Source organism: Natrix helvetica (genome assembly GCF_964273705.1).
Source record: "Natrix helvetica genome assembly, chromosome: 5".
NCBI classification, from domain to species: domain Eukaryota; kingdom Metazoa; phylum Chordata; class Lepidosauria; order Squamata; family Natricidae; genus Natrix; species Natrix helvetica.
Window position 1 is genome coordinate 91,052,396 of NC_138551.1, and position 17,535 is coordinate 91,069,930.

General features: G+C 37.3%; 1 protein-coding gene across 5 annotated transcripts in view; it reads right to left on the minus strand.

Moving 5' to 3' along the window:
• Positions 1-4,535: 4,535 nt before the first annotated feature.
• TET1 (tet methylcytosine dioxygenase 1) overlaps positions 4,536-17,535 on the minus strand; it is a 131,460-nt gene continuing 118,460 nt past the window's right edge. For all 5 annotated transcript variants that reach the window (XM_081953962.1, XM_081953964.1, XM_081953961.1 and 2 more), the window contains one exon: positions 4,536-17,017. In XM_081953962.1, the coding sequence (XP_081810088.1) occupies positions 15,909-17,017 (1,109 nt within the window). In that variant the 3' untranslated portion in view covers positions 4,536-15,908. The remainder of the gene's footprint in view (positions 17,018-17,535) is intronic.

Here is a 17,535-nt window from a genome sequence, read left to right on the forward strand (position 1 = left end):
GTTGCCAAAGTCAGGCCCGCTTTCGGCCCTCGTGCACGTGCTCCGGGAGGCTGGGATGACGGTCTCCAAAACAAAGAATTGGATCGCGTGGCGCATGCGCCGAAGGAAGCCGAACGCGAAGGGAAAAGCCGTCAATGAGGTTGCGTGGCGTCTGTTTTGCCACCATCTTGTCACCGAGGCAGGTGATAAAGGTGTTGCTTTGCTTCCGGGCAGAGGAAAAGGTGTTGCTTTTGCGCAACTGCTCATCTTCCAAGAACTTAGTTTTGTTTTAGCTCGTGTAAAGCAGTTGTTTTCAGAAATGTGTGCCAGTCATTGTCTCTTGGACAATGGATTCTATTGGAAAGGTCTTTCAAGAAGAAAAGGGCAACGGTCACATGAGATGATCTACCAGTGCCCTTCATCAATAGTTAGGACCAAGTCAATGTTTTTCAAGCACGGCAGCTCTAGGAGGTGTTCAAATCCCAGAATTCTCCAGCCAGCTGGAAATTGGAAGTCCACACGTCCACAAGCTGTTGGGGGTGAAAAACACTAATCCAAGTGAATCAGAAATTTGGATGTGGTCTTAGGAGCGCTTGATATTAACCCCCCCCCCCCTTGCCTTTCCATTATGTCTTTCTCTCTTTCAATTGATCTCCCCACAACCATGTTAGACCATTTTGGGAGGAAAAAACAAAAGAAAACTACAAAATCTGAAATAAAAAATAGGTACAATTGATGATTTATGGGCAGTATACTCTCTGCTGCTGTTACTTGAAATACCTTAAGTGCTGAATAAAGTAGATACATGGAATAGTAGTGTAGGAAGTTAGTACCCACCGCCCTCTTAGAAGAATAAAATATCCTAGGAAATTTTGAAAGGTAGAATACTATAACATAGAGAAACATGTTTTTAAGCATTCACTCTTAATAGCCCCCACCTTTGTCACTGGGCCATTAAAAGGCCTGAGCCAGTCTATTCTACATAACAAAGAACTCCCCCTTCAGCTCCAGGGTGAGATGGGGTTAGGCCATGATAGTATTAGCCCTTTACGCATCTCACCACAGGGCACCTGGGAAGAAGCAATGCTCAACCAAACGTGGACTCAAAACACAACCTAGACAGTTGCTCCTGTGTGGCCCCATGGGAGTCTGACAACCAATCAGAATACAAGATCAAGATCAAAGCCAGAAAGGGCATAAAATACATAAATTCACATTCATCATGCTTATATTTCAGAAAAACTGCAGGGACAGTACCTTAAAAATGCAGTATATAGAGATGATCCTTGAACTTCTTTTCTTGGCAGCCATACAGTATAGTGAACATACCAGTACCATATAGTGTACAGTATAGTGAATGTACTAGTTTTAAGAAAAGGGCCACATTCATTAATGCAGCATATCTTTTAGGTGCAAAAATTTCCAGTTTCCTGCCTTGAAATTTTCCTATTAATTCTGGAATAATAAAAATGTGTTATTTTAATATTGTATCTTTACTGGCCCTTCATACAAAATACTCTAAAATCTATTATTATTAACAGAATAACAGAGTTTGAAGGGATCTTGACGGTCTTCTACTCCAACTCCCTGCACAAGCAGGAGAACCTATACCAGTGATGGGATACCTTTTCAGCATCGAGTGCCGAAAAGGTTTCATGGAAACATTGCACGTGCGATCAGGAGGGCCGCACTCCAAAAAAGCTGAACTTATGGATTTTGGTGCCCATGTGCACTCGACAATCAGCTGGCACACCAGTTTTCGGCACTGCTGCACACACAAAGGACAGTTGATGGTCGCATGCGCATGTGCACTAGAAACCCAGAAGGCAAACAGGCAAGGCCACGCGTGCCCAGCAGCATGACTTTGTGTGCCACTTTGGCCACGCGTGCCATAGGTTCCCATCACGTACCTATATCATTCCAGACAAGTGGATATCTAGTCTTTTCTTAAAAACCTCCAGTGATGGGAGAACCCCAACTTCTGAAGGCAAGCGGGTTAATTGTTCTGTCAGGAAATTTCTTAGTTCTAGGTTGCTTTTCTCCTGGATTGCTTTCCACCCATTAATGTTGTTGTGCATTATTCATATTGTGCATTACATGAAGTACCATCAATGTAACTTTAACTAGATGGTATTGCATTGGATCGAGTCTGTGTGCATTAATGTTTTTACTTATGTCCAACTATTACCTTTTGACTTTTCAGCAGCAATTTTAGGATGCCGACTTTTCATTATCTGTGCAGCCATTTCGTGATGTTCACTGTGATGTTAATTTCAAAACACCCATGAACCTCAAAACATTCAGAGACCCTGTCACTGGGGTAGACATGTCAATGAGCTGAAGCGAGGTTCTTTTCCATTGGGCTAATCCAAGGTTCACACCTGATTAAAAATCCGTTTCTGAGGGTTGCAACAAATGGCTTTTTGTTATAAAGTTGGTTGAGGAAGTAGTGCTGACATTTTCACTCATATCTGCTGTTTACTGGTGCGCTTCGGTTTTCTGAAAATGTAGGGATGTTGCATTTTTCAGTGGGTTGCATCTTTTACAGGTTTTAACACTTACTTTGCTCCTCATTTTCCATCCTTAGAGGCATAAAAATGATAGTAGACTGCTTTAATTGTCCTGTAAAATAGTCTCAGTACAAAACCCCAGAATAGGTAGTTCTCGACTTATAACAGTTTAAGTGACTGTTCAAGGTTAGGCCGTTGAAAAAAGCAACTTGTGAGCTTTTCACACTTATGATTGTTGCAGCATCTCCCTAGTCACATGATTAAAAATTCAGACACTCACAAGTGTCATATTTATAACGGTTGCAGTGTCCTGGAGTCATGTGATCACTTTTTGCAAACTTCTGACAAGCTAAGTCAATGGGGAAGTCAAATTCACCCAACAACTTAACAACTAGTGATTCACTTAATAACTATGACGAGCAAGGTAATTAAAATGGGGGGAAACTCACTTAACTGTCTTACTTAGCAACAGCAATTAGCAATTTGCTAATTTCTTAGCAATTTTGGGCACAATTGTGATTTTAAGTTGCATGTGCTGATCCCAAAAAGCTAAGGAAGGTTGTATCTAGATGGGACCCACCAGGAAAATAGGTATGTTTATGCTCACACATGTGTATGTACATGTGAAAGTTCCTCTGCATTTGTTCATATATAAACATCTCCTTTAAGAAGGCAGCAACTTCCTTCTTCAAAGTTGTGAGTTGCTATTGTTGCCAACAAAACTACCTGTATTTTTCAGAGTATAAGACTCATCTTTTTTCCTCTAAAAAGAGGCTGAAAATCTGGGTGCGTCTTATACACTGAATACAGCATTTTTTTGCCTCCTGAAGCCCCGCCCCTTCACCAAAATGGCCATGCTTAGCCTTATGGAGGCTTTCGAGAGAGCTCCTGGGGGCTGGGGAGGGCAGAAATGAGGGGGAAAATGGGCCATTGGGGGGGGCAGCAGCACTCCATAAGCCTCCATAAGGCTATGCATGCAATTTTTTTGACAAAAAACCAGGCCCGTTTTCGCGAAAAACGGGCCATTCTTTGCTTTTCCCCCCCCCCAAAGGTTCACTCTGCAAGCCCCCCCAAGGCCCGTTTTCACGAAAAACAGGCTGTTTTCGGAGGTTTGCAGAGTGCAAAACTTTTTTTTTCTTTTGGACAGCTCTTTAACTGATGAGAATTACATTGATCAAGTGCTGTGCCAGCAGAAACAAAGTCTTAAGGTTTGTCACTGATTTCCTTCTCCATCACATGGATAAATACACCTGGAAACATCTACCTACCTACCTGTCTCTCTACCTACCTACCTACTGTATCTCTCTCTACCTACCTACCCTCCCTCTCCCCCCCTCTCCCTCCCTACTGTATTTCTATCGCTCTCCCTCCCTCCTCTCTGCCTACCTATCTACTGTATTTCTCTATCTCTATTTCTATCTATCCCTCTCCTTACCTATCTACACACTTTCGCTCCCTACCTACTGTATTTCTCTGTCTATCCCTTTACCTACCTACCTACCTACCTACCTACCTACTATATTTCTCTTTCTTTCTTTCCCTCTCCCTACTTACCTACTTTTTAAAAAATTTGCCTCTTCAAAACCTTGGTGCGTCTTATACTCTGAACAATACAGTACATGTCCATATCAATGAAGGACACATTTCTACTATATTCTTCTTCTGGCATAATTGGTATTTCAAAGTGAGGTTCTTATTTTCATGTTAACATGTAGACTTTGTGGGTAGTTTGGCTATACAAATAAGATCCTTAGTATTAGGGTTCTCAGCTGACCCAAACCTAACTTCTTTAAACAGAGCTGAACCAAAGAAATTAAATAATTAACAAGTAAATACAGAGATAACTACTTGCACCATTTAATTCCTCCAGATCACTGCTCTTAGAACAAAATTCAAAGAACAATAATGAATCAAAAAGATTGTATTGCTATTGCTAAGTTTCATATTGTTCTACTGATATGAACGTATTTTTAGATACACTGTATATTCCTTTAGTAGAAAGAAGTGACCTCTAAATGAAGGAAAAATTAAAAACCACATGCAAAATAGAAGTATAAAATTTATTTGAAACCATCCACAATGTTCTGCATTATCAGGAATGATAGTTTGTAATTTTGTTTTTGGAAAAAGCCATGACAAAAAATTAAAATACATTTTGCAATGACAGCAACTTTATCTTGCCTTTTAGGTCATTTTTAAAGAAACAGTTAAGGTTTAAACAGATAGGACATACACAAGAATAAAAAACAGAACAAACCATCTCCACAATAACAATTCTTACATGTATGTTTCAATACAATTTCAATGCATCTTGCTACAAAAACAAATCATATACAACTGCTGTGCACCAAAGAGTAGCTTAGTATGATCTTTCAAGTAACATGCAGTCAAAACTCACACTTTTCAAGTACTGCTGGTAAATGTTCCCTTGTCTGAAAATGTATTTCTCTCCCAGAGTAATGAAAGTTTCTTTTTCCTGTAAGTTTTGTGAAATAGTGAAGTGCTTTTCTTCCATTTTATTAACTAAATACAATGGTAAATGTTAAAAATGTGTCTGCCTTTTCATTTTTCCACCATTAGATCTTCTTAATATAGTAGATTGTTTAAAGGAAAAAAAATCAAAGTCTAAGTTAAATGATAAAAAATAAATATGCACCCCCGTTTTATTAAACACACATACCACACACACACAAATACAAGAAATATTACTCAACAGCAGAGCTCAAGGTTTTTTTCTTATTTAGCATTTATTTAAACTTTCCAATTTAATTTTTTAAATGTTATTAGAACGCAAGTTACTGCTCGTGCCATTGATACCGGGTTTACATTTAGAGACAGTCTAGCAAAGATTAGTCACAGCTAATTTCAGTTGAAATCAAAGGGACACACACACCTTGATCCTATGCACTTTTATTCAGAAAGCATTTCTCCAATACAATTAGACAGCGAGTCAAACTAAATCCTTCATCAAATACTTCTAAAATTTCCCCTCACAGTTCTTAGTGTGGAGTACCTCTTAACTAAAGATATGTAAGCCCAATTTCATTTACAGAGACAAAGTGGAATCCTATGGACAAATTACTCCAGTGTGAGTTCCCACTGAATCTGTGGGGATTTACCTATGTATAAACATGTAGCACAGCCTTTTTGACATGAGGGATCGATTTCGTGGAAGATCATTTGTCCATGGACTGGGGGGTGGTTTCAGTTTTGCTTGCTCCCTTGCCATTCACTTCCAGCTGTGTGGCCCAGTTCCTAACAGGCTTGGGACTTTATACCAGTCTGTGGTCTGGGGAATCTTGATGTAGCAGCTCCAATCGCATAACTGCATTCTTATACTGCCTTGAGAATGAGTAAGCCCCACCGAATTCAGAAGCACATTTTGCTTAAATATGCTTTTATTTGGCTGATTGTCACTACTCGTGTTTCCAGACTGCACATTTAGTTCAGATTATTTGAAATACAATCCAGTGAACCGCCTCTTTTTATGCTCAACAGTTTCTGAAACTTGTACAGCTTTGCTCCCCTTTTATCTATCTAGATCAATGTTTCTCAACCCTAGCAGTTTTACATCTCAAAAGCTCCCATGGTTGAGAAAACCTGCTCTAGATTATAGCCCTGCTTCTGAAATACACCACTATTTGATTTTTTTTAAAAAAAGTTTTCAATATCTTAAAATATATGATTGAAAACAAATCTAATAACAGTTTTTTTTTCTTCTAATGATAATGCATATATTACAAAGCATGACCAACATATCCTGTTTTGAGTCTTAGGCAACAAATACATTCAGCATTAAAGGACATAAAATACAAAAGCTTCAAATCTGCCATCTTTTGCTAAAACGATTAAATGATATTTGCACTTTATTCTAGTTTTGCATTTTTGCCATGTAAAGCTTTTATGACATATGGGAATTATAGCAGGAACCTAATTGTAGGCATTACCTCATTATAAAGCATGTACTTTTTATAACTACATACCACTCTAATCTTGTACTCCTTTTTCAAATGAACTTTGACCAGTGAAAGATTTCAGTTGTCCCAGAAACCATTCAACTAAATGAGCTTGTATTTGCAAATCTAGGCCACTACTGTACAAGTTTTAATTCTACTTTCAGCAAGAATATATTTACTAAGATGAAACTCCTGTTAACAAGAGTATGATTCTGCTTTATTTTGTATACTTGGAACATTACATATGATGGTTACATGCAGAAGCAGTTATGCGAAAGGCAAAGTGAGAGTTGGGTCCATTATTAATTGAATAATATAGAAATTCCTCAGAATTGAGCCATGGAGTAAAACATAAACAAGCTTCATGCGAGAGGCGTATACCTGAATATACAAAAATTTTGGAGCAATCCTTCATCAGCAATATTTTGCTTTTAGGACAGATCAGTCATATCATGATTTGCTGTCTAGAGGGACAGAATAAACATATATACCTATACATGTATGTATAGGTATAGTTATTAATCTCATATGAAATCAATGGGTGAATAGCATGGAAGATAGTTACTTTTCTTTTTAACCTTTACCGTAATAGGGCATGAATTAAATAATATAGATCAGGGGTGTCAAACTGGCAGCCCACAGGCCAGATGCGTCATGCACAGACCAGGCCCAGACCAGGTCTACAAAGTGGGGAAATGTCACGATACGTCACAAGACGGCAGCATGATGCAGTGAGTTTGACACCTGTGATATAAATCCTATTTTTTAAAAAAATAATTGGGAAATATAATCAAGAAGACATTATTGGCAGAATAGCCATTTCATCAAAATTCCACATTCTACTGGTATGTATACAAATCAATTATCACATTCGTTCTGTCGGCAAAGCAGACTATGATGTATCTGCAGCAATAAACCTATATTTTGAGTTGTTGATTTTAATATCTTTAATTTTCACAAGGAGTGAGAAATCAATCTAATATATTATGAGAGATGGGAACAAAAACCAAAGGAAAGTAATCCCTTATGGATTGCACATTTGACTTCTTATATTATTTCAGCATTACAATCATGTTAAGACGGAAATGTTATAGGTATCTGTTATAGTGACCTGGAAATTTGGTAAAGATAACTGATGCTTATAAATGAAAATTATATATTCTTAGGCTTATATGAATTGCAGTAAATTACTGTATATGTAAAATTGTTTTTTGTGTTACAGTAACATGGGATAATGATCATATGGCCCTAAATTGATTTGCAGCTATGCTGTTCTTGATTGTTGAAGATTTACAAGTATATCAGTAGCACAATGGAGGTCTATCTATAAGTAATAGGCTTAAAATTACAATTATCTGGAGCTGTACAGGTAATTTGGAAGAAACATCTCCTGTGAAGTTATGTCCAACAAAAAGATAAAATCTTATTTGTTTTGGCATGTAGAACACTTTTGTTAGTCAATAATCTACTTTCATTCCATTTATGGGATGGGGGGGGAGTCTCCTTTGTTGTTTAAAATGTTCCTCAACTACCAACTTCATGAAGAACATAAATTTAGCTTCTTTGTCATTCTAGATTTTGCTGAGAAATATTTCTGGATAAAGGAATATAGCTGCCCCAGTGCTACTGAGAAAAAGCAGATATATTAACTTTTTAACATCCCATCTTTCTTCATGTAATATAGGATGGTCTTTCTGTTAGCTTTTCAATTTCAAATTTCCACCCTGGTTTGGTTTACTCTCATCTTTTCAGTGCATACCCAAATACAATTAGAAGCAATGGAGCTTTGCTATTCTATTATGCTCTTATTTGTGGACCACCATAAACAAATGTATAAAAATGTTATCTTCCCTTGTACCCATTCACCCAGCTTTAATATGAAGATTCTTTTTCAACCTTGGATGTAAAACGTTAGTGAGACAAGTATTTTACTGCTCATACAGTTAAGGCATATAAGAAAAATAGGAGAATCCAGGTGCATAGCCTTTAATTTGAACAGGGTGAAAGAATATTTTCCAAGCACTCCAAATGCTCTCCTTTCAAAACAAGCAAGGATTCTGTATACTCACATAGTCAGTATTTCATTTGTCCTAACCACTTAATCTCTTCAAACATCAGCAAAGCTTCGGGTCAACGAGTGAAGAAAACAATTTGTTCCTCCTCACTCTGACCTTTCCTAAGCCTCAAATTTGCTGGGGGGGGAGGGGGTTAGAGGACAACCTAAAATAAATTTAGGGAAACAGTGAAGTGCAAAGTCCCATTCTGTGAGTAAATGTACATATGACAATGGATTTGCCACTACAGTTGTGAATATGAATTCAGTTAATCAATGTCACTGTGCTATTTAATTGGGGCCATAAGAAACACATTGCATAACTGAATGACAAGGCTCAGAGGAAATGATCACATCTGAATGTAATTAATAATATAATGGTGTGCTCTTAAACAATGCATTGATGGGATAGAAGCCGCTTTTCTATCCTTCTTGACTACATTCTAGATTGGCTTAATGATGAAAACTGAAATCTAACATTTGAAGGGCCAAAAACCGGTACTATTTCCCTAAAGAGAGAAAAGCTGGGGTCTTCAAACAATGGAAGCTGCTCAAAACAAGTAACATAGATCCGATCCAGAGCTGGATCCAAATTATGTTTTCCTCTCAATGCAGTCAATGCCAGGGTTAACTGAAACTGATCCTTAGTTTTTAGCTAGGCTAGGGTATTCGCTTTTATTAGACTGAGAACATGAAGGTCAAAATAAATTTGAAACGTAGATAATACACAGTCATTGTAGAGACTGCTGAAACTCCTAATGCGTTGCTGAATTTAGATAATAATCTGTGAGATTATAATGCTTTAGGTTTGTTTCTTTAGAAATAATGTACCAAAATGAAGTTAAAGAAGAACAGGTGTTTAATACATACGAGATACAACTATATGCCTATTATCTGAGGATTTCTGAAAACACTATCCCAGAAAACATTCTGCCTGTGGCAAAGATACTTCTAAGCAGAATGGAAAAGATGCAGTAGGCTAGGTGGAAATAGCTCAAAAAGCAGTAAGAACACCACACTATTTCAATGGAGAGACTTAACAATATCATCTGTCACATTCATCTCAGTGTACCAAACCAAGGTTAAAAATACCTTAGTGCCAGTCTGTAAAGGATACATAGACTGAGGCTCATCCCGATATTTGAAACAATCAAGTCATCTACACAAAGTTCTAGCTGGCTGCAAAGAAACTTTAAGCTCCTAAGGAAAATTCTACCTTCTATGGTTTCATATTTATAGTAGAACTTGATACATGTAACTGATATTTCTAGGTATAATATTGCATTAAGTCAACAAGTTCTACACAGAAGTGGGACTAGTGAGTTTAGGATTGCAACTGATGGCTCTTAACTTGTGAAGCCTTTCAAATTGCTTCAAGCAATAGGAAATTTTAAAAGGGCAAATGCTTTCTTTAAAGCATTAATCATGCATGCTCAAGGATTTCAAGCTATTTCTCTTTACCTCTTCATTAAAGCAACTTGGAGCAAATATGGCAACAACATATCATCAAGAAATTCATTCTCTTCAAAGGGAGTTTTTTTTAATGTGGGAGATATTTTCCTGTCATTTTTCAAGGATTTCAATTTGTATTATTTAATGCAGATTCTGAATACGTGGCACTGCAAAGTTTGAAAATGCCTGCTTTAGAGATATTGCTGTAACTCCTGGGTTTTTAAAATCTTTATTTTTTTAATATAGCATTTTAATGAGATGTTAGTATGTTTTGACAATTAATTGCTTTGATATTTCTCATTTTGAAGGGGTCACACACTGAATGTCTGAAATGGTTGTTGTCAAATTTAAGTAACACTCCTGCATTCATCACAGAATCAGACCAAAATCATTAGATGCCTCAAGTGTATTTTTTACAGACAATTTCATCAATAGAGTCTTATTCCAATAAAATCTTGAAAACTATGCATTTTATTTCCTTTCTGGGTCTTGCAACTCCAGACAGCCACATTGAACTTTGGATCATACAGGTCTTCAGGCTACTGCAGGTGCCTGAAAATTTTGCTGCTTGCAACTGCCCAAGGAGTTGCTCTTACAAAGTAGATAAAGTTATCATAAATCTTTGCTGCTACAAGCTAATTCACAAAGTACATCAGTGTCTATGATAAATATTTCAAATGCTACAATAAATAACTTACAACAGCTGTATATACAGTGTATTCTCACTCTGCATGCATGCTTGATGGATGTTGGCTTGTAAAACAGCAATTGAGTGAGATAATACAATGAGAAACATTACTTTTCAGATGCAACCACCATTTTGTAAGCTGTATTGTTTCTACAAATTTATGATAATTAAAATATATGGCTGAACCCAGACAAAACTTTAAGAATATTTCTTAATTCCGGCAGTATGTTTTCAATGTTTGGGTAACCTGATTTATCTAATGAAACATTTATTAGCTGCTAAAAACAATGTGTTTCCATCTTTAATTCATTCTATGCAAATATGCCCTATGGCCGTGATGGTGAACCTATGGCACGTGTGCCGGAAGTGGTACGCAGAGCCATCTCTCCTGGCATGCCAGCCATTGCCAGTTGCTCTTCTGGGTTCTGGCATGCACATGCACACCAGCCAGCTGGTCTTTGCGTGCGCAGGAGCGCCAGAAACTGGAACATGTGCATGCACATGCCAGCAACTGGAAGCCCAGCTGCTCTTCCAATTTCTGGTGCTCCTGAGCGTGCGTGCCAGGGAGCTGCTCTTCCAGTTTCTCGTGCTCACCTGTGCGCACGCTCCTGTTTCAGTACTCAGTGTCAAAAATGTTCGCCAACACTTCCCTATGAAACCTCATCAGTGGACTTCCAAGTAATAGATTTTATTCTTTGCTATCTGATTAGGTGGACAGACGTGGTTTCCCTATTGAGCATTGTTGTTTAACAGCTGATATCTGCTAGCAAATATAGCAATATATTTTCTATAGGTTTACAGGGGAAAACATTAAACTACTCAAGCACAGTAATTTGAGATCTATTTAGAAATGCCAAATCTTCATAATTTGAGTCAGTTATTTTTCTAGTATTGTCACAATCTGAATTTTCTGCTGTAATATATGTATAAAAGGAATCAAAAGGAATTTAATCCTAAACAGTTTATTAGTAGTGTATCCCCATAAATGTCAAGTGGTAACAATACCATCCTACATACATTCATTTAGAAATCAACCCATTATATTAAATGGGACTTATGATACGCATAAACAGATTGGCAAACTAAAAAGCAGACTAGAAATTATAACTGACAGAGGGGTTGAGCAAAACTAGGATGAAGTGTAGATACACTGTGAAAGATTATCCCCAGGTTCCCCCCTTCAGAATTACTAGAAAGCATGATTAAATTAGAAAAAACTGTACAGATGAGTTGCTGGATGATTTCACCCTACGTATTGTAATGACAGCTATTATGTTTAATAAATTTCAAGTTCACAAAAAATATGCAGTTCTTAAAATGTAAAGCTAAGGCACACAAAATTACCATACCAATTAATGTATATATCCAAGAAGCAGAAAACTGCTGGTAGAAAATGATATAATATTGACTTTTATTATTTACAATTGTTACACAGTCTCTATCCGAACTAATCATAATCTTTGAACTAAGAAAAATGCAGCATATGGGGTTTTGTTCTTTTTTTTTTCAAAGTTTGTTTTAAAAATATAAAGATTGGGTTGTTTTTCTCTTTATATACTTTTCTAAAATGTTATGACTCAGGTTGTTCAGCTGTTGCATAAAGATTGCTTGTGGTATTGTGACTAAGTATGGAGATCTGATCTAAAATTAAGTTTGAAATCCATGTTTGATGATATTCGGAGGGTACCTCTTTGTACAATTATAGATCATAACAGGTTGAACTTTCTCAGCCCTCACCAAAATCAGTGAATTGGCTGGATTGCACACTCCTGATTTTAGTAGAACATCTCTAAATCTTAATACTCAGTAACTGAGGAAAATTTCTCTAATATCTACAGTGTCTGCAAGCTGAAATTTGTCTGTGTATGTATTCAGCTGTCAAAAGTGGAACTGCACCAGGAAACATGAAGATATCTAGCACCAGTCTTGCCTGACATATATACGTATCATTTAACATGATCAGCATCACCAATAATGGCATTAATCACCTATTAAATCAGAGATGGAGAAGGGACAGACATCAAGCAGCATTCAAACATGCTGTTTTTGTCTTCACTTTGCCTAAAATGTATTTGTACTGCTAGATAAAAATATGTTATATGTAATATGCCTGTGCATGGATGAAGTTGAGAAGATCTACTACCATGGGAGTGTTGTGGATGATGGATGTCTTGAAGCCTTTGACCAGTGTGAATGTCTAGTATTACACAAATGGACTATGTGAGTAACTGGAATAAATTCCACATTCTGAACTTCAGAATCAGAGGTGACAAAGAATAAGCCAATTTTCCCCAACCTAGTGCCTTTAATACATTTTTTACTTCCACTCCAATAGATCACCATTCAGCAAATTCTTTGGAGAACGCTGGAACAAACTATATAAATCAACTTTTTTTTTCATTTTTCTGAATTATATTTTCAGATTAAATACAGAAGGGTAGACATCTAATAATAAAAGCACCATGTCTAGATTTTATTAAAAAGCAGATCTAGAAAGTTACAGCACCACTATAAGATATTATCAAGTATGTTATCACAAATATTTTATTTCTGGTTATTCTGGTGGCACTTATGTACATGATCGAGCAGGAGTAGGAGAGAGAGATGTAAAATCAAGAGTTAACCTCATATGACTGCCCTGATTAAATTGGATTATTAGTAAATAGCTTCATTCTTGTATATAAACTAAAGGGTGTGTTTACTCACAAAGGTTCATAATATGATAGCAACTGGCCAATTCAAATCACCACACATAAAAAAAGAAAAGCCTGAGATAGTCCCATAATGTTTAAAATTAAGATGCTGTCATTAGGACAAATGGATGCTAGGTGATTTAATTAATTTATTATTTGGAATCAAGGTCTGGTTCGCATCCACACTCAGCCCTACTCAAATTGGGATTGGTCAAACTCACTGGTTTAGCTTCAATAATGTTATGTAATTTAGACCATGGCATGGAATTAATTAAAACTGATAAAATCCCTGGCATCCAGTTGTCTAAAATTATGACCTTGTTACTTATGGTAATTTCTTCTTCCCTTTTTTTCATTCCAAATATACCAAATTCTCCTGATTCTAGTTGCCGGAAGTCCTGAGCTGTATTTTAATAGTTCTACTTCTCATCGAAACTGAGAAAAGTAGTTTACGCCGCACAGATTCTGTTGTATCACATTTGAGATTTTTAGTATTTAATATTAAAAGCTCTGTGAGTATTGGATCATTTCATGCTGCTTCTGTTAACAAAGGGTGTGGCCACTCCAAATGAAAGGTGCTAAGAAATGAGAAGCGATAACAAGATGTTGGGGAAAACACAGCCGTGGTTATATCTGTTCAGCTAGTTGGCAGTTTTCAGGTCTGCTGGAAGACACCATTCTGCCTCTAGTATTGAACTGGGAATTTCAATCTAGTTAATTTCTGTCTACAAAATGGAACTCTGCCTTGCACAACGCAATCCCTTTAGTCAAATCCCCATTTAGACTGACTATACCTTGGCAGTTGCCTTCCCTGGTTTTTGACTGAAACAAAAACTTGATTTGATCAATCCAGCCATTGCACCTAGTAGTTCAACTAACAAACTCTGGCACATGAAGTGCAAGCTGGAACATTGAATAGTGTCTCCAGGTTGGGGAAAAATTGCAAACTCTCTGAGCCTGTAATGCTGCATGGGTTACCATTCAGAAAAAAGAGTATGATGCAAAGAGGAAATGGCGTGTTGTTACATGGTTATTTTGCCACCAAGAAGTCAGACACTATATTCTGGATGGGTCTCCAACAGAGACAGCTACCCATTACAGACCTTATTTCCTGGTTGGAGATATCAAGTGGGATGGGGAACTATGCATGTTTTGTGGAATTGATCACTTGGATATCTCAGTGTGTCTTATTCAGCGGTGAAGCAGAGGAGAAAACTGATTATAATAATCAGATGTTCATTTACCTGGCAGAAAGCCCACTGAACACAGTGGGATAGAGCTTCAAGTAAACCTGCCTAAACCAGGTTGATGGGCAGCTCCCCACTCAAGAACATTTTGGATGCATAATAAATTCAGATGTATTCCTACACTGCTGATAGGGCAGATCTCTTAAAATCCAACATGTTAACAAGGCATTGCAATTTATGCATTGAGGGCCTAGAACATTTCTTTCCTATTTGGGTGACTTCAAGATCTATGGAACAATATCCCTGGATGATGCCCAATTGTATTGTCCCATAAAACCTGGAATGCCCCCTATGAGATAACATTTGCCCTTATTGCTCAAATTATAAACTCTTTTTTTTAAAAAGACCCTAGAAATACAAGTATAGATAAACAACTTAATTTATATTTGCAAATAATGAATTTTCTGGACTTTATTACCCTTTTTATTTAGAAACAAAAGCAATGGAAAAAAGAGAAGGGAAGATTCTAAAACCCAAGTATTTTCAATATCTATGAATTGGTGTAGCAATATGGAACTTTATATAGTAAGAAAAAATAAATTCCTTGGTAGAGAATGCACAAACCTTAGACAAATGTGATCCTTATACTATTTCAAGTTAACTTTAAAAATAGAAAGTGCTTTTAAATATATATATTTATATGTATTTACATTTATAACCTCCAATCATTAACTAATGATATTTGTTTGCATGTGAATGCATGTGGATCATACACACATGCACACACAAACTATACATACATGAAAAAAATCTATATACAAATAAATCATCATTGGTTCTTTCTCCTTAAGCTGGGATTCACAGCAAGTGATTGGAAGCTGTAAGAGCAATGGCACCATGAAGAAATAAAATCAGCTTATTTTTAACTGTTCAATATGATTAAGCACCAAGAGCTGTGTATAGCTAATACTGTCTAACTTGATTTTACATAATAAAAGATGAAATCAGTTAAAATCTTTATGAAAAGTCTATTTATAATAAACAGACGATTCAAAGCACCAAAGTATAAATTCCAAAAAGGTAATAAACCAAGTAATTCAATCAGTTAATAATCTAGCCAAATTTTCTTAAAAGATGTGTGTGCGTGCCTGCACGTGCATGCATGTGAATACACATGCACACACACACACGTATATACACACACACTTGAGAATCACCAGATGTTAAAATATATAAAGTCACAGTTTAAAAACAAAATAATTTTTACCTCAGCCTTCAAAATGGTTGAGATGAACAAAGAGTAAACTATATGAGACTTTGTTCTTTAACAGCACCTTTAGGATTGTGTAACACTGCTCCAAGGCAAAAGTTGTGTCGTTGCTATAAGAGCTTATGCCCAATGGTTGTAGGGCCCTGCAACTTGTGTGAGGGCATAAGTAGACACCGTTAGAATATTATCATGAGTTACTGTTAATGCTCTGCGAGATGGAATTTGGTTGAATTCATTTTCTTTGTAGAAAATCTCTTGGGTTGCATTGGTCTGATTTGCATTCTTGTCAGTGGCTGGCAGACCGGTGGCTTCAGTTCCTGATTTTCTAGCTTCTTTCTCTTTTGCTCTCTCTGCCATTTTGGCCTCCCACAGGGCTATCCCATGTTTTGGCTCATTTAAGTTTTTGTGTTGGTAAAAGACTAGAGAGATCCGTGTGGGATGGTTCCTGTTGGGCTTTTTAAGAGGCGTGGTGGCATGAAGTTCGCGCCGTGCACATTCAATTAAGATGGAACCATGGGATGGTGCTACAGCTACCCCACCAATGTCATTGTCCAAAAAGTTATGCTCGCTGTCAGACCACATTTCTTCTGCTTTTTCTTCAGAATCTGCGTGCTTTAAGAGCTGGCCGCTGGACCCGTTTTCTACACAACTTGGGCTTTGCCGTAATCCACTCTTTTGCATGGGGTGCTCTTGGGAAGAACCATTGCTAGAGACATTTTCTGGGGTGTCCAGTTGCAACATTGACTCACAAGAGCTAGCTACCTGGGACACAGAAGAGGACTTTAAGTTAACTTCACAATTTTGCTTGTTAACTAGTTTGTGTTCAGCGGTCAGGGGCAAATTCTCTCTGTTGACGGATGACCTGGACATAGTCAGGTCTTGAAGAAGCAGAGGCACACCATTTCTCTTCTCATCCATCACAATTCCAGTATAATCACGAGTGGACATGTCAAAGTTATTATTACCTTTGGATGTCATGTGAGGTTTATTACTACTGCATTGTAAATACCCGTAGGGAGTAGAAACATCTTCTTGGCTATTAGTTACTGGCATTAGACTACCACTTAATGGAGAGCAAGAGGATAAACTATCCAGTTTTAAAGGAGAAGATGGAGCACGTTGCTTCAATGGGGGGCAATCGGTAACAATCCCTAAATTAGGTTTTATGCTTGGAAAGTATTCAGCTGTCTCCATTTTTGTCTCAGGTTGCACTATATTTATTTTGGTCCCTAAGGAGAAAAAAATAAATAAATTGGTTTCAAATATAAAGTGTCCCCCCTCCCCAGATGTTTGATAAATACATTCATGTTAATCCATTTTAATTAAACCCATTTTAAACCCATTTTAATTCCTCCTCAATGTAGACATGTTGCAGTTTGGCGACACATTTTCCCTCACATTTTCAAGTATATTTTTTTCCAAGTTAGAAATTCTTTTCATGAAAATGAAGATGCTTAAAACTTCAACAACAGCTTGCACACTGTACAGAGGTATCAGCTGTAGGCAGAGGTGGGATCCTACCAGTTTAACAACCGGTTCGGTGATTGCGGCTTCGTGCACCTGCTCGCTTACTTCGCTCACGCATTTTTCTTCCGCATTACTGCTGTGGAGGAAAACAACTGAGGCGTGGCAATCCTCTCTGCTGTGCGACTCAGCTGAGAAGATATAGGTACGTAAAGCGCAGGGGCAGGTGGGCAGGCCCACTTGCTCGTCGGAGCGAACCGGTAGAATCCCACCCCTGACTATA